At 37.2% G+C, this 18,837-nt stretch overlaps 1 protein-coding gene across 11 annotated transcripts in view; it reads left to right on the forward strand.

The window, feature by feature from the left end:
• The window catches only part of ORC2 (origin recognition complex subunit 2), a 94,283-nt gene that overhangs the window by 38,884 nt on the left and 36,562 nt on the right, over window positions 1-18,837 (forward strand). For all 11 annotated transcript variants that reach the window (XM_071216192.1, XM_071216197.1, XM_071216191.1 and 8 more), the window contains 4 exons: window positions 2,352-2,498; window positions 2,831-3,002; window positions 12,784-12,845; window positions 13,600-13,718. In XM_071216192.1, the coding sequence (XP_071072293.1) occupies window positions 2,352-2,498; window positions 2,831-3,002; window positions 12,784-12,845; window positions 13,600-13,718 (500 nt within the window). The remainder of the gene's footprint in view (window positions 1-2,351; window positions 2,499-2,830; window positions 3,003-12,783; window positions 12,846-13,599; window positions 13,719-18,837) is intronic.

The raw sequence follows: 18,837 nt of genomic DNA on the forward strand, positions 1-18,837 counted from the left end.
GTGCCCAGGGCCTCCTGGTGAAGGTAGGCTGGCCGCTGTGGTGAGCTGGTGCACACAGAGTGCTGGCCCATGCAAAGAGCTGGCACAGCAAGATGATGCAGCAAAAAGAAACACAGAGAAGAGATAATAAGAGATGCAGAAGACCAGGAAGCTAAGGTGGCACAAGAGAATGATTGCCTCTCTCCCACTCCGGAAGGTCCCAGGATCAGTTCCCAGAGCCACCTAATGAGAATACAAGCAGACACAGAAGAACAAACAGTGAATGGGCACAGAGAGCAGACAATGTGGAGAGAGAAATAAATAAATAAATCTTTAAAAGTAACAACAACTATATATGTGAACATTTTCTTGTTCATTGGTTGTATAGTATAGTGAACCTCTAGCAGGTTTATCGTAAGATAAATTTTTTTTTTATATTTGTTTTTAGTTCTTTAAACCTTATTAGTTAATTAAAAATCAATTGATATAATATTTTGTCTGTAGTAGTAATTTTGGCTTATTTTTCTGTACCTTTCTTGGTTCTCAACTTCTATTTTAATATTTAATGTTAATATTATTATGTTTTCCCACATGGACAATAACAAAGCATTACTTCCTCTTTACCACAAAATCTTGTAAGACAGCTTAATATGGTTGAAGTACGTGCTATTATTGCTTGTATATTTAAAGTAGGTGTCTAAATCATTGGGGAAAATATGTAAATATACATACAATTGATTGTGATGACTTCTGAATTCAGGGAACCTGAGATTTTCAACATGCGTCTTCCAGAAGCTTTGTCACTATATTTTCTTTCTTTTTTTTATATTTTCTTTTGTTGTTAGTGAAAGAGAAATTTTCTCTCTCAGAGACTCATCCTCCATCATATATGCCAGGAATCCCATTTATTATCAACTCCTCAGACGTACCAACATTCTTGGCTTTTAAACATGCAGAGGTGTTCTGCCACTGTGGGAAAAATATGTATATACCTAATTCTGCTGCCCCTCTAGACTATTTTATTTTTTTATTCCCATATATGATTTCATAGTTTTTTTGAGGTACCAGGGCTGGGAATTAAACCTGGATCCTTGTATGTGGGAAGCCGATGTGCAACCACTGAGCCATAAATGGATTTACTCATTTATTTGCTTGTGTTGTTTGTTTTTCTGTTTTTTAGAAGGCACTGCAAGCTGAACCTGGGACCTCCCGTGTGGTTGAATGGCAGGCACTCAACCACTTGAGCCACATCTGCTCCCTGATTTCATTGTTTTTTAAAACATGTCTTGGCTTCTGTTTTTACCCATTTACTTCTTAATTTCTTGCTTATATGCTACTTGACGATCACCCATAATTTCCTTCTGATTAAATCTGTTGACCTTGGTTTCTCCTTTGTTTATCCTGTTCTCTGCTGTATTTGATGGTTTTGACAGTTGCATCCTCAAATTTCTCCATTTTTTTATGATGTCTTACTTCCATGATCTTTCTAAAGCCTTAACCAATATTCTCATCCTCTTTCGTCTCCCTTGACTTTTGTTATAATCAGGATTTTCTATGTCTCTATTTTATTTTATTTTTTTTAATTTATTTTATTTAGTTCCTCCCCCCTTCTCTCCCCCATTGTTTGCACTCACTGTGTGCTCTCTGTGTTTGTTCCTTGTGTGCTCATCTTCTTTTTAGGAGGCACCAGGAACCAAACCCAGAACCTCCCATGTGGCAGGGAGGCGCCCATTGGCTTGAGCCACCTCCGCTCCCCACTTGTTGTATCTCTCATTGTGTTTTCCTCATTGTGTCTCTTCATTGCATCATCTTGTAGTGTCATCTTGTTGCACTAACCCATCTTGTCAGCTCGCTGTCTTGCTTCTTTAGGAGGTACTAGAAACCAAACCCGGGGACTCCCGTGTGGTAGGCGGGTGCCCAACTGCTTGAACCACATCCACTTCCCTAGAATGTCTCTTAATGCTTAAAGAGAATCCTTTAATCAATAAACTATTGGTGGGTTGTGTGTTGTTGTTGTTGTTTGGTTTTGGTGCTCCCCTCCACTCCCACCTTGCAATGTAACATGTATATATTTTACCTCCAATCTATTATATGAATCTTACCTTAAAGTTCTTTTTTTCCTATGCCTTATTAAAAACGATGCTTTCTTTAGGGCCTAATTCGAGTGCTGACAAACCCAGTTAATCACTACTCATTTCACTGAATTTCTTCTTTTTGAGTGTTTGACATATTTTCCTAAATAAATTGCACAGTCCTAAGCTTTATTTTGTCCTATATTACTTTGATATATTCTTTAATTTCTTTGGATTGTGTATATCAGGGACTTCACACATACTCATAGAAAGTTATAATTTAATTCCTTTTCCTTTTAGATTCTTCTTTAGAACTCTTCCTGCTCATCCACAATTTGGATAGCCAAATGTTGAGAGGAGACAAGAGTCAGCAAATTATTGGACAGCTGTCATCCTTGCGTAACATATACCTTATAGCATCTATTGATCACCTCAACGCTCCCCTCAGTAAGTTAAATATTAATATTTTTCTTTCTTGAGATAAGTCTCACAAAATTAATTTTCTTAATGATGTAAATCACAACACTTTTATTGTCTTGCAGTTACCCTGTTACATGTTGAAAGACATAGCTTACTAAAAAGCAGGTGTCCTCAATCTGAATTTATTTGGAAATAAAAATTCAGACACTAAAAGGGTCTTACGCTTAAAATTAAATGGGAGAAAGAAACTCAACTATTACTTTAATCTCTTTTTACTCCATGAGGTTATTGCAAGATTTATTTTATGACACTAATTCATAAAGTTTGTAATTCCTTATTTCTTTGATCATGTGCTCTAGTGTGGGATCATGCAAAACAGAGTCTTTATAACTGGCTCTGGTATGAAACTACTACATATAGTCCATATACTGAAGAAACCTCCTATGAGAATTCTCTTCTGGTTAAACAGTCTGGATCACTACCACTTAGTTCCCTAACTCATGTCTTACGAAGCCTTACACCTAATGCAAGGTAAGAATGAAAACTCTATTTCAAGATTTGCATTTTAAGTCTTATTGGCTTTACTAATAAGGTCCCTACTTATTTGTAAGAGTCTGAAAAATAGCAGTAGTAGTAATTACTGGTACTAGATTATATAATAGGTAGACTGTTCAATAGTAGTCTACCAAATGGCCCAATAGCAAAGCAGGACTCCTAACATTTTTTTCCTTAATAAAGTTTGAAATATCTGAATAAGAGCATCTACATATTCATCATGGAGAAAAACCAGAATATTGATGGATTTTACTTAAATTTTATGGTTTCTTGTTATTTTTAATTACATGTTGAACATTACAAGCCAGCCACTAGGTCCTTTTGAGAAATAGCTTATTTAATCTTCATAATCACTCTAAGGTAGATGGTAAATGGCAGTACAGAGATTTTGATCTTAATTTGCCTGGCTCTAAAAGCATGTACTCTTAAACATCTGTCTATAATATCTCCAGTGAGTCTTTCAGCAGCCTAACCAAGAGGCATATATGAATTATTAAGACCTAAGAAAAGTGGTTGGCTATGGCATAGTAATAAATACATAGTAATAAAATAAGTTGAATAGTAATTAACCCAATAAAAGAGGTTCTCAGTAGCAACTTCCCCCCCCAAAAAGCATAAAATTCTCAAACTATATTTAGCAATATGTAATTATGGAAAAGCAACAAACCATACCAAGTAGAGAAAATAAAGTTTCAATAAATGAAAGGAATAATGTTTTCTTGGATTATAAGGGTAGCAATTCCTCACAAGCTAGAAATTTATTAAACCTATAAATTAATCAAAACATAAATGATTCTTTTGTGTTCCAAATTTGAAGACCAATTCCGTTTCTTAAAAAATAAAAAGGCAAGACTAGCAGAGACAATTTAAAAAAAGCAATGAGGGAACACTTCTTGTCAAGGTGACATAATACTTTCACACTCTTATTCATCCCTTTTTGTTTCAAAACAGCATAATAGATAAAATATAAAACAACAAAATGATATAACCTGAGTCAAAAATATAAACATCTTAAGGGAAACATAAGTAAGGTCAAGGGGTAAATAATTTTCATGTTAATTAGTATTTGTTTTTTGTTTATTGTTATTACTGAAAAAAAAATGCTGTAATGATGATTGAAGTGATGAATGCACAACTGTTATTCTACCAAATACCAATTGATGGTACACTTAGGGTGAATTGTATGATTTATTAATGTGTATCAATAAAATTGAATTGATTTGATAAAATAAAAAAATATATATAAAAATTCAATGGAACAGAATCATAAAGCAGTGAGCAGAGGTTTTTGTTTTGTTTTGTTTTTTTAAAGATTTTTTATTATTTCTCTCCCCTTCTCCCCACCTGCCTCCTATTGTCTGCTCTCTGTGTCCATTCGTTGTGTATTCTTGCATCTGCTTGCATTCTTGTCAGCAGCAGCACCGGGAATCTGTGTCTCTTTTTGTTGCATCATCTTGCTGCATCAGCTCTCTGTGCGTGCAGCGCCACTCCTGGGCAAGCTGCACTTTCTTTGCGCGGAGCGGCTCTCCTTGCAGGGGTGCACTCCTTGCCCGTGGGGCTCCCCTATGCGGGGGACACCCCTGTGTGGCACAGCACTAATTGTGCGCATCAGCACTGTGCATGGGCCAGCTCACCTCATGGGTCAGGAGGCCCTGGATTTGAACTCTGGGCCTCCCATGTGGTAGGTGGAAGCTCTATCAGTTGAGCCAAATCTGCTTCCCAAGTGAGCAGAGTTGAAGCATGAGTCCATCTGTATTCCAGATCTAGAAGCAACAGTGAGAGTCAGGAAATTGACGTGTGGGTTAACATTAGTGTGACCATAGTTATTGTTCAAACGAGGACTTTTTTGTTCAGGACAAATGCTAATCCAGATAGGATGATAACGTGTGAAAATAAAAAGCAGGTAACATTAATATCCATATGAGTAAAACAAATATAGGTGAAAATGAGAAATACCTAATTCAGGATGTTGCTGACCACTGGAGAAGATGGGACGACATACACATTAACCTTCAGTTACATCTTTTTGTTGGGTTTTCTTTTTTCTTACTAGCAATTTCTTTTCCACTTATTTTTCCTTTGCTTACAGATAGATAGGCAGATAGATAGATCTTTTAACTTTCAAATAATTATAGATTTACATGAGGTAGCAAAGAAATGTACAGAGAAGTCCCATATACCTCTTCCCTCCACTCCTTATGCTAACATGCCACACAACCACAGTGCAAATATCAAGACCAAGAAGTGGACATTGGCTCAATCCAAAGAACTTCTGCAGAGCTCACCATTTATATATGTACTCATTTGTGTGTGTATAAGTGTACATGTGTGTGGCTCTGTCAAATTTTGTCCCCAGTAGCCTTGTGTAACCACCATCACAAGCAAGATATTCAGTGGGACCGTCACCACAAGACTCCCTTGTGTTAGCCCTTTTTAGCCACTCCCACCCTTTCCTCCCCTTATTACCTAACCCCTGGCAACCACTAATCTAGTCTCCATCTTTATAATTATATATTATTTCACAGATCATACACTAGTGGACTTACATATCCTTTTGAGATTGGCATTTTTCACTCAGCATAATTTCCTTGAGATTCATCAAAGTTGCATGTATTAATAGTTCAATCCTATTACCTATCTGTAGTGCTTGCTTTCTTAAGAATTCTGAAGGAAGTATGGCAGACTATTAAGACTTCCTAAAGCAGGTTGGTTTGTGGGGGTACATGGATATAAACCCCATATTATGTATGTTCAATATTCAATTATATTGTTCAGTAAATATTCCTTTGTTTTAAAATATTTCATATTAAAAATAATTTATGTAATCTGAAACCAAAGATTGGGCAAACTGGGAAGCAGATCTGAATCAACTGATAGAGTGTCCGCCTACCATATGGGAGGACCAGGGTTCAAACTCAGGGCCTCCTGACCCGTGTGGTGAACTAGCCCACACGCAGTGCTGATGCACACAAGGCGTCCATGCCACAAAGGGGTGTTCCCCGCATAGGGGAACTTCATGTGCAAAGAATGCGCCCCGCAAGGAGAGAGCCACCCCACGTGAAAAAAGCACAGCCTGCCCAGGAGTGGCACCGCACACATGGAGAACTGACACAGCAGGATGACGCAACAAAAAGAGACACAGATTTCCCAGTGCCGCTGACAGGAATGCAAGCGGACACAGAAGAACACACAGCAAATGGACACAGAGAGCAGATAATGGGGGATGGAGGGAGAAATAACTAAAAAATAAATCTTTAAAAAAAAAAAAGGGTAGGCAAACTAATTCAGGGGAGAATGACCCAAACATCTATGGAAACATATTATAAAACCATAGTAATTAAAACACTATTGGGGGAAGCGGATTTGGCTCAATGGATAGAGCATCCACCTACCACATGGGAGATCCAGGGTTCAAACCCAGGGCCTCCTGGCCTATGCGATGAGCTGGCCTACGTGCAGTGCTAATGCACGCAGGGGTGTCCCCTGCATAGGGGAGCCCCATGCACAAGGAGTATGCCCTGTAAGGAGAGCCACCCAGCACAAAAAAAGTGCAGTCTGCCCAGGGTGGCACCACACACACACAGAGCTGACACAGCAAGATGACACAAATAAAAGAGACACAGATTCCTGGTGCTGCTGACAAGAATACAAGCAGACACAGAAGAACACACAACGAATGGACACAGAGAGCAGACAACTGGGGGGTAAGAGACGGGGCTGGAAAGGGGAGAGAAATAAATAAATCTTAAAAAAAAAAAACCACTATTGGTATCAGCATAAGAACAAACAGGTCAGTAAAACTGAATAGCCCCAAAATAACTCTAATAAACTTAAGAATTTAGTATATGATTAAGATGGTAGTAGATTCATTGGGGAAGAGATTAATACATTAATCTTTAATACATGATGCTTAGCCAATTGGTTCACTAGTTAAATCCTGACTTTCCACCTCCTAAAGGATAAATAGAAAACAAAAGGTGAATTTTTAAAATGTCAACTTAGAAGAAGAATTATGCCTAAAATCAGTGGAAAACCACAAAGGAAAAAATTCATAGATTGATGACATAAAATCACAAGTCAAATAGACTGAGAAAGAATATTTTAACTAATTTGAATAAATGTTAACACAAAGTTTGAGCTGACAAATTGAAAGGAGAAATAGTTCTACAATAATAGTTGGAGCTTTCAATACTAGATAGAATATCTAGAAGGATAATTATATCAAGGAAATAGAAGACTGGAACAACCCTCTAAATCAACTAGCTTGCTAACAGACATAGAACCCTTCACCCAACAACAGCAGAATCCACATTCTTTTCAAGTGCATATGGATCACTCTCCTTAATACACCATATGTTAAGACAAAAGAGAAGTCTCAATAAATTTTAAAATGTTGAAATCATACAAAGAACTTCTGACAAACTAGAAATTGATAACAAAAGGAAAACTGGAAACTTTTAATTTGGCAATCAAACAGCACACTTTTAAACAACTAATGAGTTAAGAAATTACAATGGAAATTAGATAATACTTATAGACAAATGAAAATGAAGACACAACAAACCAAAAATCAGGGGATGCAGTGAAGGCTGTGCTCAGAGAGAAAGTTATAGCTATGAATACCTATATTTTAAAAAGATCTTAAATAACTGAGGAATTAGAAAAAGAAGAGTAAAGCAAACTCAAAGTTAGCACAAAGAATGAAATAACTAGGAGTGGAGTTGATGAAATAGAGACTAGAAAAATAGTTGAGAGAATCAACAAAACAAAAAGTTGGTTCTTTGAAAAATGTCACTAAAATTCACAAACATTTAGCCAGATTGGCAAAGAAATAAAGGGAATGATGTGAACCAATGTATATGAGGTGCAGAGGTGCCCAAAGATGTACTTACCAAATCCAATGGATGTGTCATGATGATGGGAACGAGTGTTGTTGGGGGGGGGGGGAGAGGGGGGGGGGGCGGGGTTGAATGGGACCTCACATATATATTTTTAATGTAATATTATTACAAAGTCAATAAAAAATAAAAAAATTAAAAAAAAAAAAAAAGAAATAAAGGGAAAATATCCAAATGATTTAAATCAGAAATTTAGTTATTTCTGACCTTAGAGAAATTAACTACTGATCTTATAAAAAAAAAAAAAGATTATTAGGATCATATAAACGATTGTACCCAAACAAGTTAGATAATATAGAAGAAATGTATAAATTCCTAGAAATACAAGTTAATTTGACTCAAAAAAGAAATAGAGGGAAGTGGATGTGGCTCAACTGATAGAGTGTCTACCTACCATATGGAGGGTCCAGGGTTTGATACCCAGGGCCTCCTGACCCGTGTGGTAAGCTGGCCCGTGTGTAGTGCTGCCACATGCAAGGAGTGCCGTGCCATGCAGGGGCACCCCCGCATAGGGGTGCCCCACATGCAAGGAGAGCCGCCCCACATGAAAAAAACCACACCCCGCCCAGGACTGGTACCACACACGCAGAGAACTAACACAGCAAGATGATGCAACCAAAAAGATGGAGAAGAACATGCAGTGAAAGGACAGAGAGAGCAGACAATGGGGGAAGGGGAGAGAAATTAAAAAAAATAGAAAACCTTAACAAACCTATAACAAATTCAGAGACTGAATCAATAAAAAAGCACGGGACCAGATGGCTTCTCTGATGCCAAATATTTAAAGTAGAGGTTACACCAGTCCTCAAACTTTTCTAAAGAATGTACGAGAAGGAAACATGCCCCATTTATTCCATGAGGCCAGCAATACTCTGATACCAAACCTGATAAAGACATCACAAGGAAAGAAAATTGCTTACCTATTTCTTTTAGGAATATAGATGTAAGATTCCTTAACAAAATACTGGCAAACAGAATCATAAAGTATTTTTTAAAAATCAACTCATTATGACCAAGTGGGATTTGCCCCAGGAATGCAAAGGTGGTTCTGCTTGTCAATCTGGTGGTATGGATTTAATTTACTCTTCAGTGATCACAGATTAGGTTAAGCACTTCTTCATTTATTTATTGGCTTTAAATATTTATTTTGTGAGGTTCCTATTCTTACATTTTCTACACATTTTCTTATTAGGTTGCTTGGCAGTTTTCATTGATTTATAAGTGCACTGTATTAGTCATCTATTGCTATGTAACAAATTACTCTAAAACTTCATAGCTTAAGACACCAAACATTTATTATTTCAGAGTTTCTCTGCATCAAGTCCACTTGCAACTTAGCTGGGACCTCTAGGTCAAGTTCTTTCACAAGGCTACAAACATCTTAAGGCTTAACTGGAAAGAATTTGGTTCCTAGTTCACTTTGGATTCACAGGATTCAATTCCTTAAAAGTTTTGAACTAAGGCTTCAGTTCCTCAGGAGACAGTGGCCTGAGGCATCTCTTCATTCCTTGCCATGTACACCTTTAGTTAGAGCAAAATGGTGGCTTGCTTCATTTGAAAAAGCAGACTGAGGGCAGAAGAGAGTACCAGCAAGATGGAACTCAGGGTCTTTTTAACGTGATCACAGAGTGAGATCCCATGTTTTTGCCATGGTCTGTTAGAAGCAAGTTCCTAGGTCTAGTGCACACTCCAGGGAAGGGGATTACCAGGAAGAGGGATTACTAAGAGCCATCCTACTACAAGTACTTCATGTATTCTGGAAATTATTCTTTTGTCGGTTAATGTGTTGTACATAAAATTTCCTGCCCTATATCTTATCTTTTAATTCTCTTTATGGTGTCTTTTAATGAACAGAAATTTTTAATTTTAATGTAATCTTCTTTATCATTGTTCTCCTATGGTTAGAGCTTTCTGTGTCTTAAGACATTATGAAGATATTCATCTATATTATCTAAAAGCTAAAAATATAAAACGTCTTTTACATTTGAGTTTTTAATCCATTAAGAGATGATTCTTGTGTATGGCACCCAATTCTTCCTGTACCATTTATTGAAAGAAAAAAATATTTGCCTCCATTCTAATTGTCTTGTACCAAGCTTTCTTATATCTGTGGGTCTGTTTTTGGCCTTTCTAGTATATTCCATTGGGTAATTTGATTATAGCTGATCTAGTAGTCATTGCTTTTATTATTACAGTTTTTTACTGATTCACTGTCTGGTAGATTAAGTCCACCTAGCTTGGTCACTTTTAAGAGTCTTGGCTAATATTGGCTCTTTGCATTTCATGAAAAGAATCGTCTTGTCAAAGTTCTCAAAAAAAAAACACAAAAAATTAGTGGGACTTTTATTGTGGTTGTACCAAAATTACAAATCAAATTAGTAGGACGTGGCATTTTTATAGTATTGACTGTTCCAATCTCTGTTCTATTTATTAAGCTCTTATTTAATGTTTTTCAGTAATTTTCCCCATAGAGGTCTTGTAATTTTTTAGATTTATTCTTGAATATTTCCTATTTTTGATGCTATTATAAATGGTAATTTTTTTCTACCTTTTTCACTGGCCTATTAAATACAACTAATTTTACACACTGATTTAAATAGATTTTTAAAAATAACATTCAAGTTGGTGAGGTTGTACTGACATAGGTCCTCAAATGCTACAAAGGATATGCAAATTGGTAAAATTATTTCTGGAAGGCAGTTTTATAATACGTATCCTGAGTTTTATAGGTAAAAGATTTTATTGTGTCTCCTAAAGCCAAGCAGAATACAAACATATCCTATTAGCTCTTTAAAATATATTCCTTTTTCAAAAGAAAAAGTTCCTTCCCTTTTATCCTTCAATGTTTTTTCAATATTGAATAACTAAACTGCTTTTAAAGGACAAATAAAAACCTTCTGATTCAGATAATGTTGCTGAAATATATGCAAACATAAAAATGTATTTATAAAGTCAATAATGATTCATAACACAAAGTTTAATTCCAAAAAGTTTCAAAACTGGGGAGATAAACTATACATATAATCAAATTTTAAACTAGCAGTAATTTTAATTTACAGATCAGGTTGGTGCCACAATTACATTACTGAGATTGAATTTAAGAGTAGCAATACCAATACAGAAAATATCTGTTCACTTAATTATGTCCTAACTAATATTAACAACATCAAGGTTGTTGTTGTTTCTGGCGACTCAGAATAATCAGACACTTCATATTTGACCAAAACAGCAAGCTAACCTCAAATTCTGATTTTAATGAATTCTGTTACTCTATGAAGCTGATTTGTACACTTAAGATTAGCATTGCAGCGATACTGAAAGATGCATAAATAGGTAATCAAATTTTGTTATGGAATTTATAACAGAAAAAGTCTTCATTCTATTTTTATTATTGTACTTACTACTAATGGGCTGTTGCAAGTTGCAGTGTATAAAGGTGGGAAGGGAGGTACATGCAGTATACACAACATTAAATATGGCACTGACAGCTCTAATGCAGATATTTACAGTTTGGCATACCTAAATATATACTAGCCTCCACATGTTTTTTCTTTTAAAACCACTTTGGAATTTTGGTTCTGACTCTGCAAACTGCAATATCTTCTTTCTTTCTTTTTTTTTAAAGTACCAGGGGCCAGGGATTGAGCCCGAGACCTCATGTGTGGGAAGCTAGCGCTCAACCACTGAGCCACATCAGCTTCCCTGAGTTGATTTTTTTTTCCATTTTTTTTTCTTTTTTTTTTTCTTTTTTTTTCAGGAGGCCCTGGGAACCAAACCTGGGACCTCTCATATGGGAAGCAGGCGTTCAACCACTTGAGCCACATCCGCTCCCCTCTAATATCTCATTTAACCTTTAATTGGATGAATATGATTAACCAAAAATCTTAATCAAAATTAAGTTCTGGAGACACATAGGTAGTACGTACTTAATTATAAGGTGGTCATTTGGGATGATCCAAAATATGCTTGTAGTAATTGTTTTCTAGATTATCATAACAATTAAAATGCAAACATATAAATTATTTTAGAACACCCAAGGACTCCTGGGAACCTTAATTTGTGTGACATTGTTTCCAAACCCATTTATGCTATGCTTCCTAAAGAAGTAATTCGAAATAAATAATATGTAAAATTTTATTTAATATAGAATCATTTTTGATAATCTAAAATTTGAAATTGTATAAAGATCCGAAAACAGTAGGTAAATTATGTTTGTAATATGTGATATGACCAATAAGGGAGCCATTAAAAATTGTTTAGAAAATAAAAATAAAACAGAACAATTAAAAGAATTATTTAGGAGGGAGCCAATGTAGCTCAGTGGTTGAGTGCTGGCTTCCCACGTTTGAGGTCCCAGGTTCAATACCCAGCTCTGATACCGCAAAAAAAAAATAGTTTAGGAAGAGTTTTTAAAGACACAGGAATATCAATAACTGAAAAAGCAAGGTACAAAATGGGTACAATATATGAATATGCAAGTTTTTGTATTTCTACCCTGCCTTATTTCACAGAGATTTGAGATCAGAGTATATACAATATGATCTCAATACCAAATACTAATGGTTGTTATCTTAGAGTTATCAAATTGGTATTTCCCTCTTTAGCCTTTTTTTATATGTTACAAGTTTTCTACAGGGGTTTAACCTATAGTCAGAAAAAAAAAAAAAAAACGTAGATTTTCCTTTAAAAAAGTTTAAAAAAAAACAAACCCAACAACAAACATACATAGCGAAGAAAGGAACAGAAGATGATGCAGACAGGCCAAGTGTTTGATATTCTTTATGTGTGTAATATTAGCTGTTATCTTTTAATGTTAATGTTCTGGATTTGAATTTCTGTTTGTTTGTTTTTTCCCTTAGGGGGATTTTCAGGCTACTTATAAAGTACCAGCTGGATAACCAGGATAACCCTTCTTACATTGGTATCCAATATTTATGATATTAAGTTATGTGATTTTTGTTTCACTCCATAAATTCTTTTTTGTGGAAGCTAAGTTTTTCCCAGCAGTGAATAAGTGGTCTGCTGTGTGATGGGTGTGTCTACCAAGAGCAAATTTTCAAGTGACTCTGTATACACTACCAAATAGACATTTGCTAATGTGAACTGAAAACCCAGCTTATTTTTAAATTTTAATATGTTAACAATGGTTACGTGTTTACCAATGACATTTTTCACACACTGGGCATCTTAGGAGAGTTTTCCCCTTAAAGTTTTATAACAAACATCTTAATAATTGTTTACCTTTCATGATTTACTAGTTGCTTCTTTGTCAGCTTTATACATGCTGTTTAAAACTGCCCATGGGATTGTGCTATTTCAGTTACATTTGACTAGTTTGAACCTTTGGTTATCAATAAAAAGTATAAGCCACATGGAGAGCTGGTGTACTCAGTGGTTGAGTGTCAGCTCCCCATATACAAGGTCCGGGTTCAATCCCCAGCCCTGATACCTTAAAAAAAAAAAAGTATAAGCCACAATATATAACACCTAACACTTAAGCGTTCTCTATTTTGCTTCCAGAAATATATACTTTTTTTTTAATCAACAGCACTTATTGACTGCTTTGACATGCATTTCCAGAAGAATTTTTTTCTGTTTTATTTGCTCTGAGTATCCATGTATGTTGCCATGTCTTAAATACTAATTTTTGTTCCAATCTCTTTTGAACTCTCTAGGACTTTCTTTTCAAGATTTTTACCAGCAGTGTCGGGAGGCATTCCTTGTCAACAGTGATCTTACACTTCGGGCCCAGTTGACTGAATTTAGGGACCACAAACTTATAAGAACAAAGAAGGTGAGGCTCTAATATGGTATATCTAATTTACTTAAGGAAGAGTATATCTAATTTACTTAAGGACAAATATGCTTTTGATTCAGGCCTGATTATGAAACTGAGGTTCCATAATGGATTACAGGAGCCATATAGTCATATAGTCAGTGTACCACTTGAGTTCTGTAAAAAGTGTATGGTAGAAGTACTCTGCCTCAGAGCAAAGCAGAAAACTCCTTCTGAATTCTAGTCCAGAGTAATAGGCCATTAGAGATATGGTATGAGACGAATAATTCTATTCCCTCCTTCCTCTCTTTCCTCCACCCCATTCATTAATGTGGTCTATATTTATTGAACACTAGCTATATACAAGATATTGTGCTAAGTGCATACAGTAGTAACCAAAAAGTTAATTACTTTTCTCATGGAGCTTACAATCTAATTGAGGAGGCAGACACTAATAAAATAATCACACATATGTAAAATTGCAACTGTAGAAAGTCCTGTGATCAGAAGATACATGTGCTGTAAGAGCATATAATAGATGGATTTGACCTAATTTTGGATGACTTTAAATGAGATCACTGAATTTAGGAATATGGGATTTTGTTGGTGGTCTAAGCAAAAGTTCCCTTGGGGACCTGATAATTAGGACAAAAGCCAGATTGGACTGGGTTGTAAGAAGTGAAGAGTGGAGTGGGAAGATGGTTAAGTAGGAAGCTCCAGGAATCAGTCCAACCACCAGAACAACAGGCAGGAACTGTCTTTGAAACTCCAGAGTCCAGTAGAACAAAGTACAGTATCCAAGAAAGAGCAGAAGGAAGAGGCTGGTAAATTACAAAAAAAATACTAGCAGTAAATTGCTCTTTCCAAGCAGTGGTTACCATGACTTGTCCCCCTCTCTTCTGGCAGGCAGCAGTGGGGTCTGGCCCCTTGGGTAGCTTGCTAGTGGCAGAAACAGACATAAAAATCCACCTCACCAAGATCCATAGTGGGCACAGACTGACACTGATCAAGGCTTTTGATTAGCACCTCAGATTGCTAATCTGAGAGTGACCATTGTTCCATCCTGTCTCAGACAAAGACGGTGGAGGAGACTTAAAGATTATGCTACAGAGATATGAAGCAGTTGAAGGGCCACATTTGCTGGACAGGACAAGAAAGCACAGCTTTGGGGAGCATTAGAAGAAGCTGCTGGGGTCCTTCCTGACTCCCCTATCTTATCCCCACTCCAGAGCAGTTTAGAGCCAGCCAAGCTTTCTTTGTGGGTCTCTGGCTTGTTCTGTCTGGGAAAAACCAACTTGGAAAACTCCTTTCTGGCATGACCCCCCTCCCAGAAAAAGCAGCTGGAGACAACAAAGCAGTGTAAGCAACAATTGAGGCAGACAGTTTGGGGCAAAGAGTTACCTGCTTTCAGTCTTGTTCTAGAATACCTGGGAGAGGGAGATGGTCTGTCTGCCAGAAAGTAGAGGGGGCATTCAAACTCTAATCAACAGGGAAACTCCTAGGGTCATTAGCAAGCACATGCACAGGACAAGACACAGGCCCAGAAAAGACAGGGAGCACCCTGTACTTTTCACTCACCTTGAATGAGCCTTCCAGATGAGGAGGGGGGTCACTCAAGAAAATGTCATATCACTAACTAGTTACAAACTCAAGAAGCAGATATATCAGGGAATAAATCCCAGAGCTAACATTTTAAAATATTAAAATGTGTAGTCTGCAACAAAAGATGACAATACAGACAAACAGGAAATTATGGGCCATGCAAAGGAAGAGGATAAAAATCCAGAAAACATCAACTAAAAAGACCAGACTGTGGACATACAGGCAAAGACTTTAAAATATTGTCTTCAGTATGCCCAAGGAGATGAAGAAAAATATAGAGAAAGAACTAAGGGATTTAAAGAAAACAATGAATGAACAATATGAGAATCTCAAAAAAAGACAGAAATTTTTAAAAAGACCCAAACAGAACTACTGGAGTTGAAGAATAACATAACTGAAATGAAAAATTCACAGCAGGGTTTCAACAGTAGTATGGACCTGTTGAATAAGTGAACTCTAAAAACAAGTCAATTTAAATGACAGCAGAGGAGCAGAATAAAGACTTATAAAATGTGAAAATAGCCTAAGAGACTTCTGGGATACCATTAAGTATACCAAATATATGCATCATGGGAGTCTCAGAAGGAGAAAAAAGAGTGAAAGGGGCAGAAGGAATATTCAAAGAAATAATGACAGAGAACTTCCGAAACTTAGCAAAAGACATGAATATACACATCCAAAAAGCCTGGAAAACCCCAAACAGGATAGACTTGAAATATACCTTTTTACATATTGATTAAACTCAAATGCAAAAAACAAGGAGAGAGTTCTGAAAGCTGCATGAGAAAAACCGCTTTTTACGTACAAGGGAGTTCTAATTAGATTAAGTGCCGATTTCCATTCAGAAACCTTTGGAGACTAGAAGGCAGTGGCTTGAAATTACTTAAAGAGCTGAAAGAAAATAATTGTCAATCAAGAATTTTATATCAGGTGAGACTGTCTTTCAAAACTGAGAGAGAGATTAAAATGTTCCCAGATAAACAAGAGCTGAGGGAGTTCATCACCACTAGACCTACCCTACAAGCAATGATAAAGGGAGTTCTTCAGACTGAAAGGAAAGAACATTAGACAGTAGTTCAAAGCAGCATTAAAAAATAAAAGAGGGAAGCGGACTTGGCCCAGCGGTTAGGGAGTCCATCTACCACATGGGAGGTCTGCGGTTCAAACCCCGGGCCTCCTTGACCTGTGTGGAGCTGGCCCATGCGCAGTGCTGATGCGCCCAAGGAGTGCCGTGCCACGCAGGGGTGTCCCTCACGTAGGGGAGCCCCGCGCACAAGGAGTGCACCTGTAAGGAGAGCCGCCCAGTGCCAAAGAAAGTGCAGCCTTGGGAAACGGACTTGGCCCAGTGGTTAGGGTGTCCGTCTACCACATGGGAGGTCTGCGGTTCAAACCCCGGGCCTCCTTGACGCGTGTGGAGCTGCCCATGCGCAGTGCTGATGTACACAGGGAGTGCCGCGCCACGCAGGGGTGTCCCCCGCGTAGGAGAGCCCCACGCGCAAGGAGTGCGCCCGTGAGGAGAGCTGCCCAGCGCGAAAGAGAGTGCAGCCTGCCCAGGAATGGCGCCACCCACACTTCCCGTGCTGCTGATGACAACAGAAGCGGACAAAGAAACAAGACGCAGCAAATAGACATAGAGAACAGACAACCGGGGGAGGGGGGGATTAAATAAATAAATAAATCCTTAAAAAAAAAAAAAAAGTGCAGCCTGCCCAAGAGTGGCCCCGCACACACAGAGAGCTGACACAATAAGGTGACGCAACAAAAAAAAAACACGGATTCCCAATGCGGCTGATAAGGATAGAAGCGGTCACAGAAGAACACACAGCAAATGGACACAGCACAGACAACTTTGGGGGGGGGGGAGGGGAGAGTAATCTTTAAAAAAAAAAAAAAGATACCATAAGAGGTACTTTCTTACCCAGTCATCTTGCCAAGTGTTGAGCAAGATGGTGGGTGCTGTCTGTGAGGGTTTAGCCTTCTCTCTCTTAAGGCTCCATGGTCCCAATGTCTTCTGGTACCAGCTGGGATAGGTTTCATCTCTCTCCTGGGCTAGTTTCTCTCCAGGCTCAGCTCTTCTGCTCTATTCTCGCCACAAGGTCAGCTGTACATTATCAGGATCTCTCTCTTCCCTGGGTCCCCTGCCTTGTCTATGGAGCCATCTCTATTCCTCTGTGTTCTCCTGTTTACTTTCTGGGGCTCCAACATCAAAACTCCAACTCTCTCCTCTGCAATGTCATTTTCTCTGTGATTCCCCACCAGTGGGGTAGAGACTCAACATCTTACTGATGTGGAAAAATCAAAGCCCTAATCATAATTTAATCAAGTAAAAGTAAAACCTCTGCATTTAATACAATCAAAGGGGAGCATGCCCGGAGAAATAGACCAGTTTACAAAAATAAATCCACTATCTGTTTTTGGAATTCATAAACAATACCAAACTGCTACAACTACTAATGAGCAATCAGGAGCAGAAATCAAGAAAATTTATATTTACAATAGCAACTAAAAGAATGAAGATCTAGGAATAAATTTAACCAAGATATAAAGGATTTGTACACAGAAAACTATAAAACATTGGTAAAAGAAATCAAAGAACACCTAAATAAATGAAAGAACCTTCCGTGTTCATGGGTTGGAAGACTGAATATTGTTACGATGTCAGTACTACCCAAAGCAATTTATAGATTCAATCAATCCCAATAAAAATTTCCAACAACCTTTTCTACAAAGAAGGCAATTTATATGGAAGGACAAGGGGTCCTGAATAGCCAAAGACATTTGAAAAAGAATGAAGTTGGAGGACTCACACTTCCCAATCTTAAAACCTATTACAAAGCCACAGTAGTCAAAACAGCATGGTACTAAAAAAAAAAAACAAAAAAATAAAATAAATAAATAAATAAAAAAAACAGCATGGTACTGGCATAAGGCCAGACGTATAGACCAATGGAATCGTGTTGAGAGTTCAGAATCAACCCTCACATTTTGACAAGTTCAACAAGTCTACTGAATTGAGAAAGATAGTCCTCTCCAACAAATAGTGCTGGGAATATTGGATCTCCGTTTGCAAATGAATGAAAGTGGACCTCTACTGCACAGCATATACAATTCAACTCAAAGTGGATCAAAGACCTTAATATAAGAGCTAAAACTATAAAATTCCTAAAAGAAAACTTAGGGAAGCATCTTCAAGACCTTATGTTAGGTAATGGTTTCTTAGACTTTACTCCCAAAGCAAATGAAACAAAAGAAAAAGTAGATAAATAGGACCTCAACAAGATTACAAACTTTTGTGCAAAATAACTTTATTATGAAAGTGGAACAACCAACCTACTCAGTGGGAGAAAATATTTGGAAACCACAAAGCCATAAAGAGTTTAATATCCAGAATATATAAAGAAATCCTTCAACTTAACAACAAAAAGGCAAACAACCCAAATAAAAAATGGGCCAAAAACTTGAATAGACATTTCTCTAAAGAAGATATTCAAATGGCAAAAAGCACATGAAAAGCTGCTCATCATCATAAGCCTCA

The sequence above is a fragment of the Dasypus novemcinctus genome, chromosome 7, assembly GCF_030445035.2.
Source record: "Dasypus novemcinctus isolate mDasNov1 chromosome 7, mDasNov1.1.hap2, whole genome shotgun sequence".
In the NCBI taxonomy this organism is placed as follows: domain Eukaryota; kingdom Metazoa; phylum Chordata; class Mammalia; order Cingulata; family Dasypodidae; genus Dasypus; species Dasypus novemcinctus.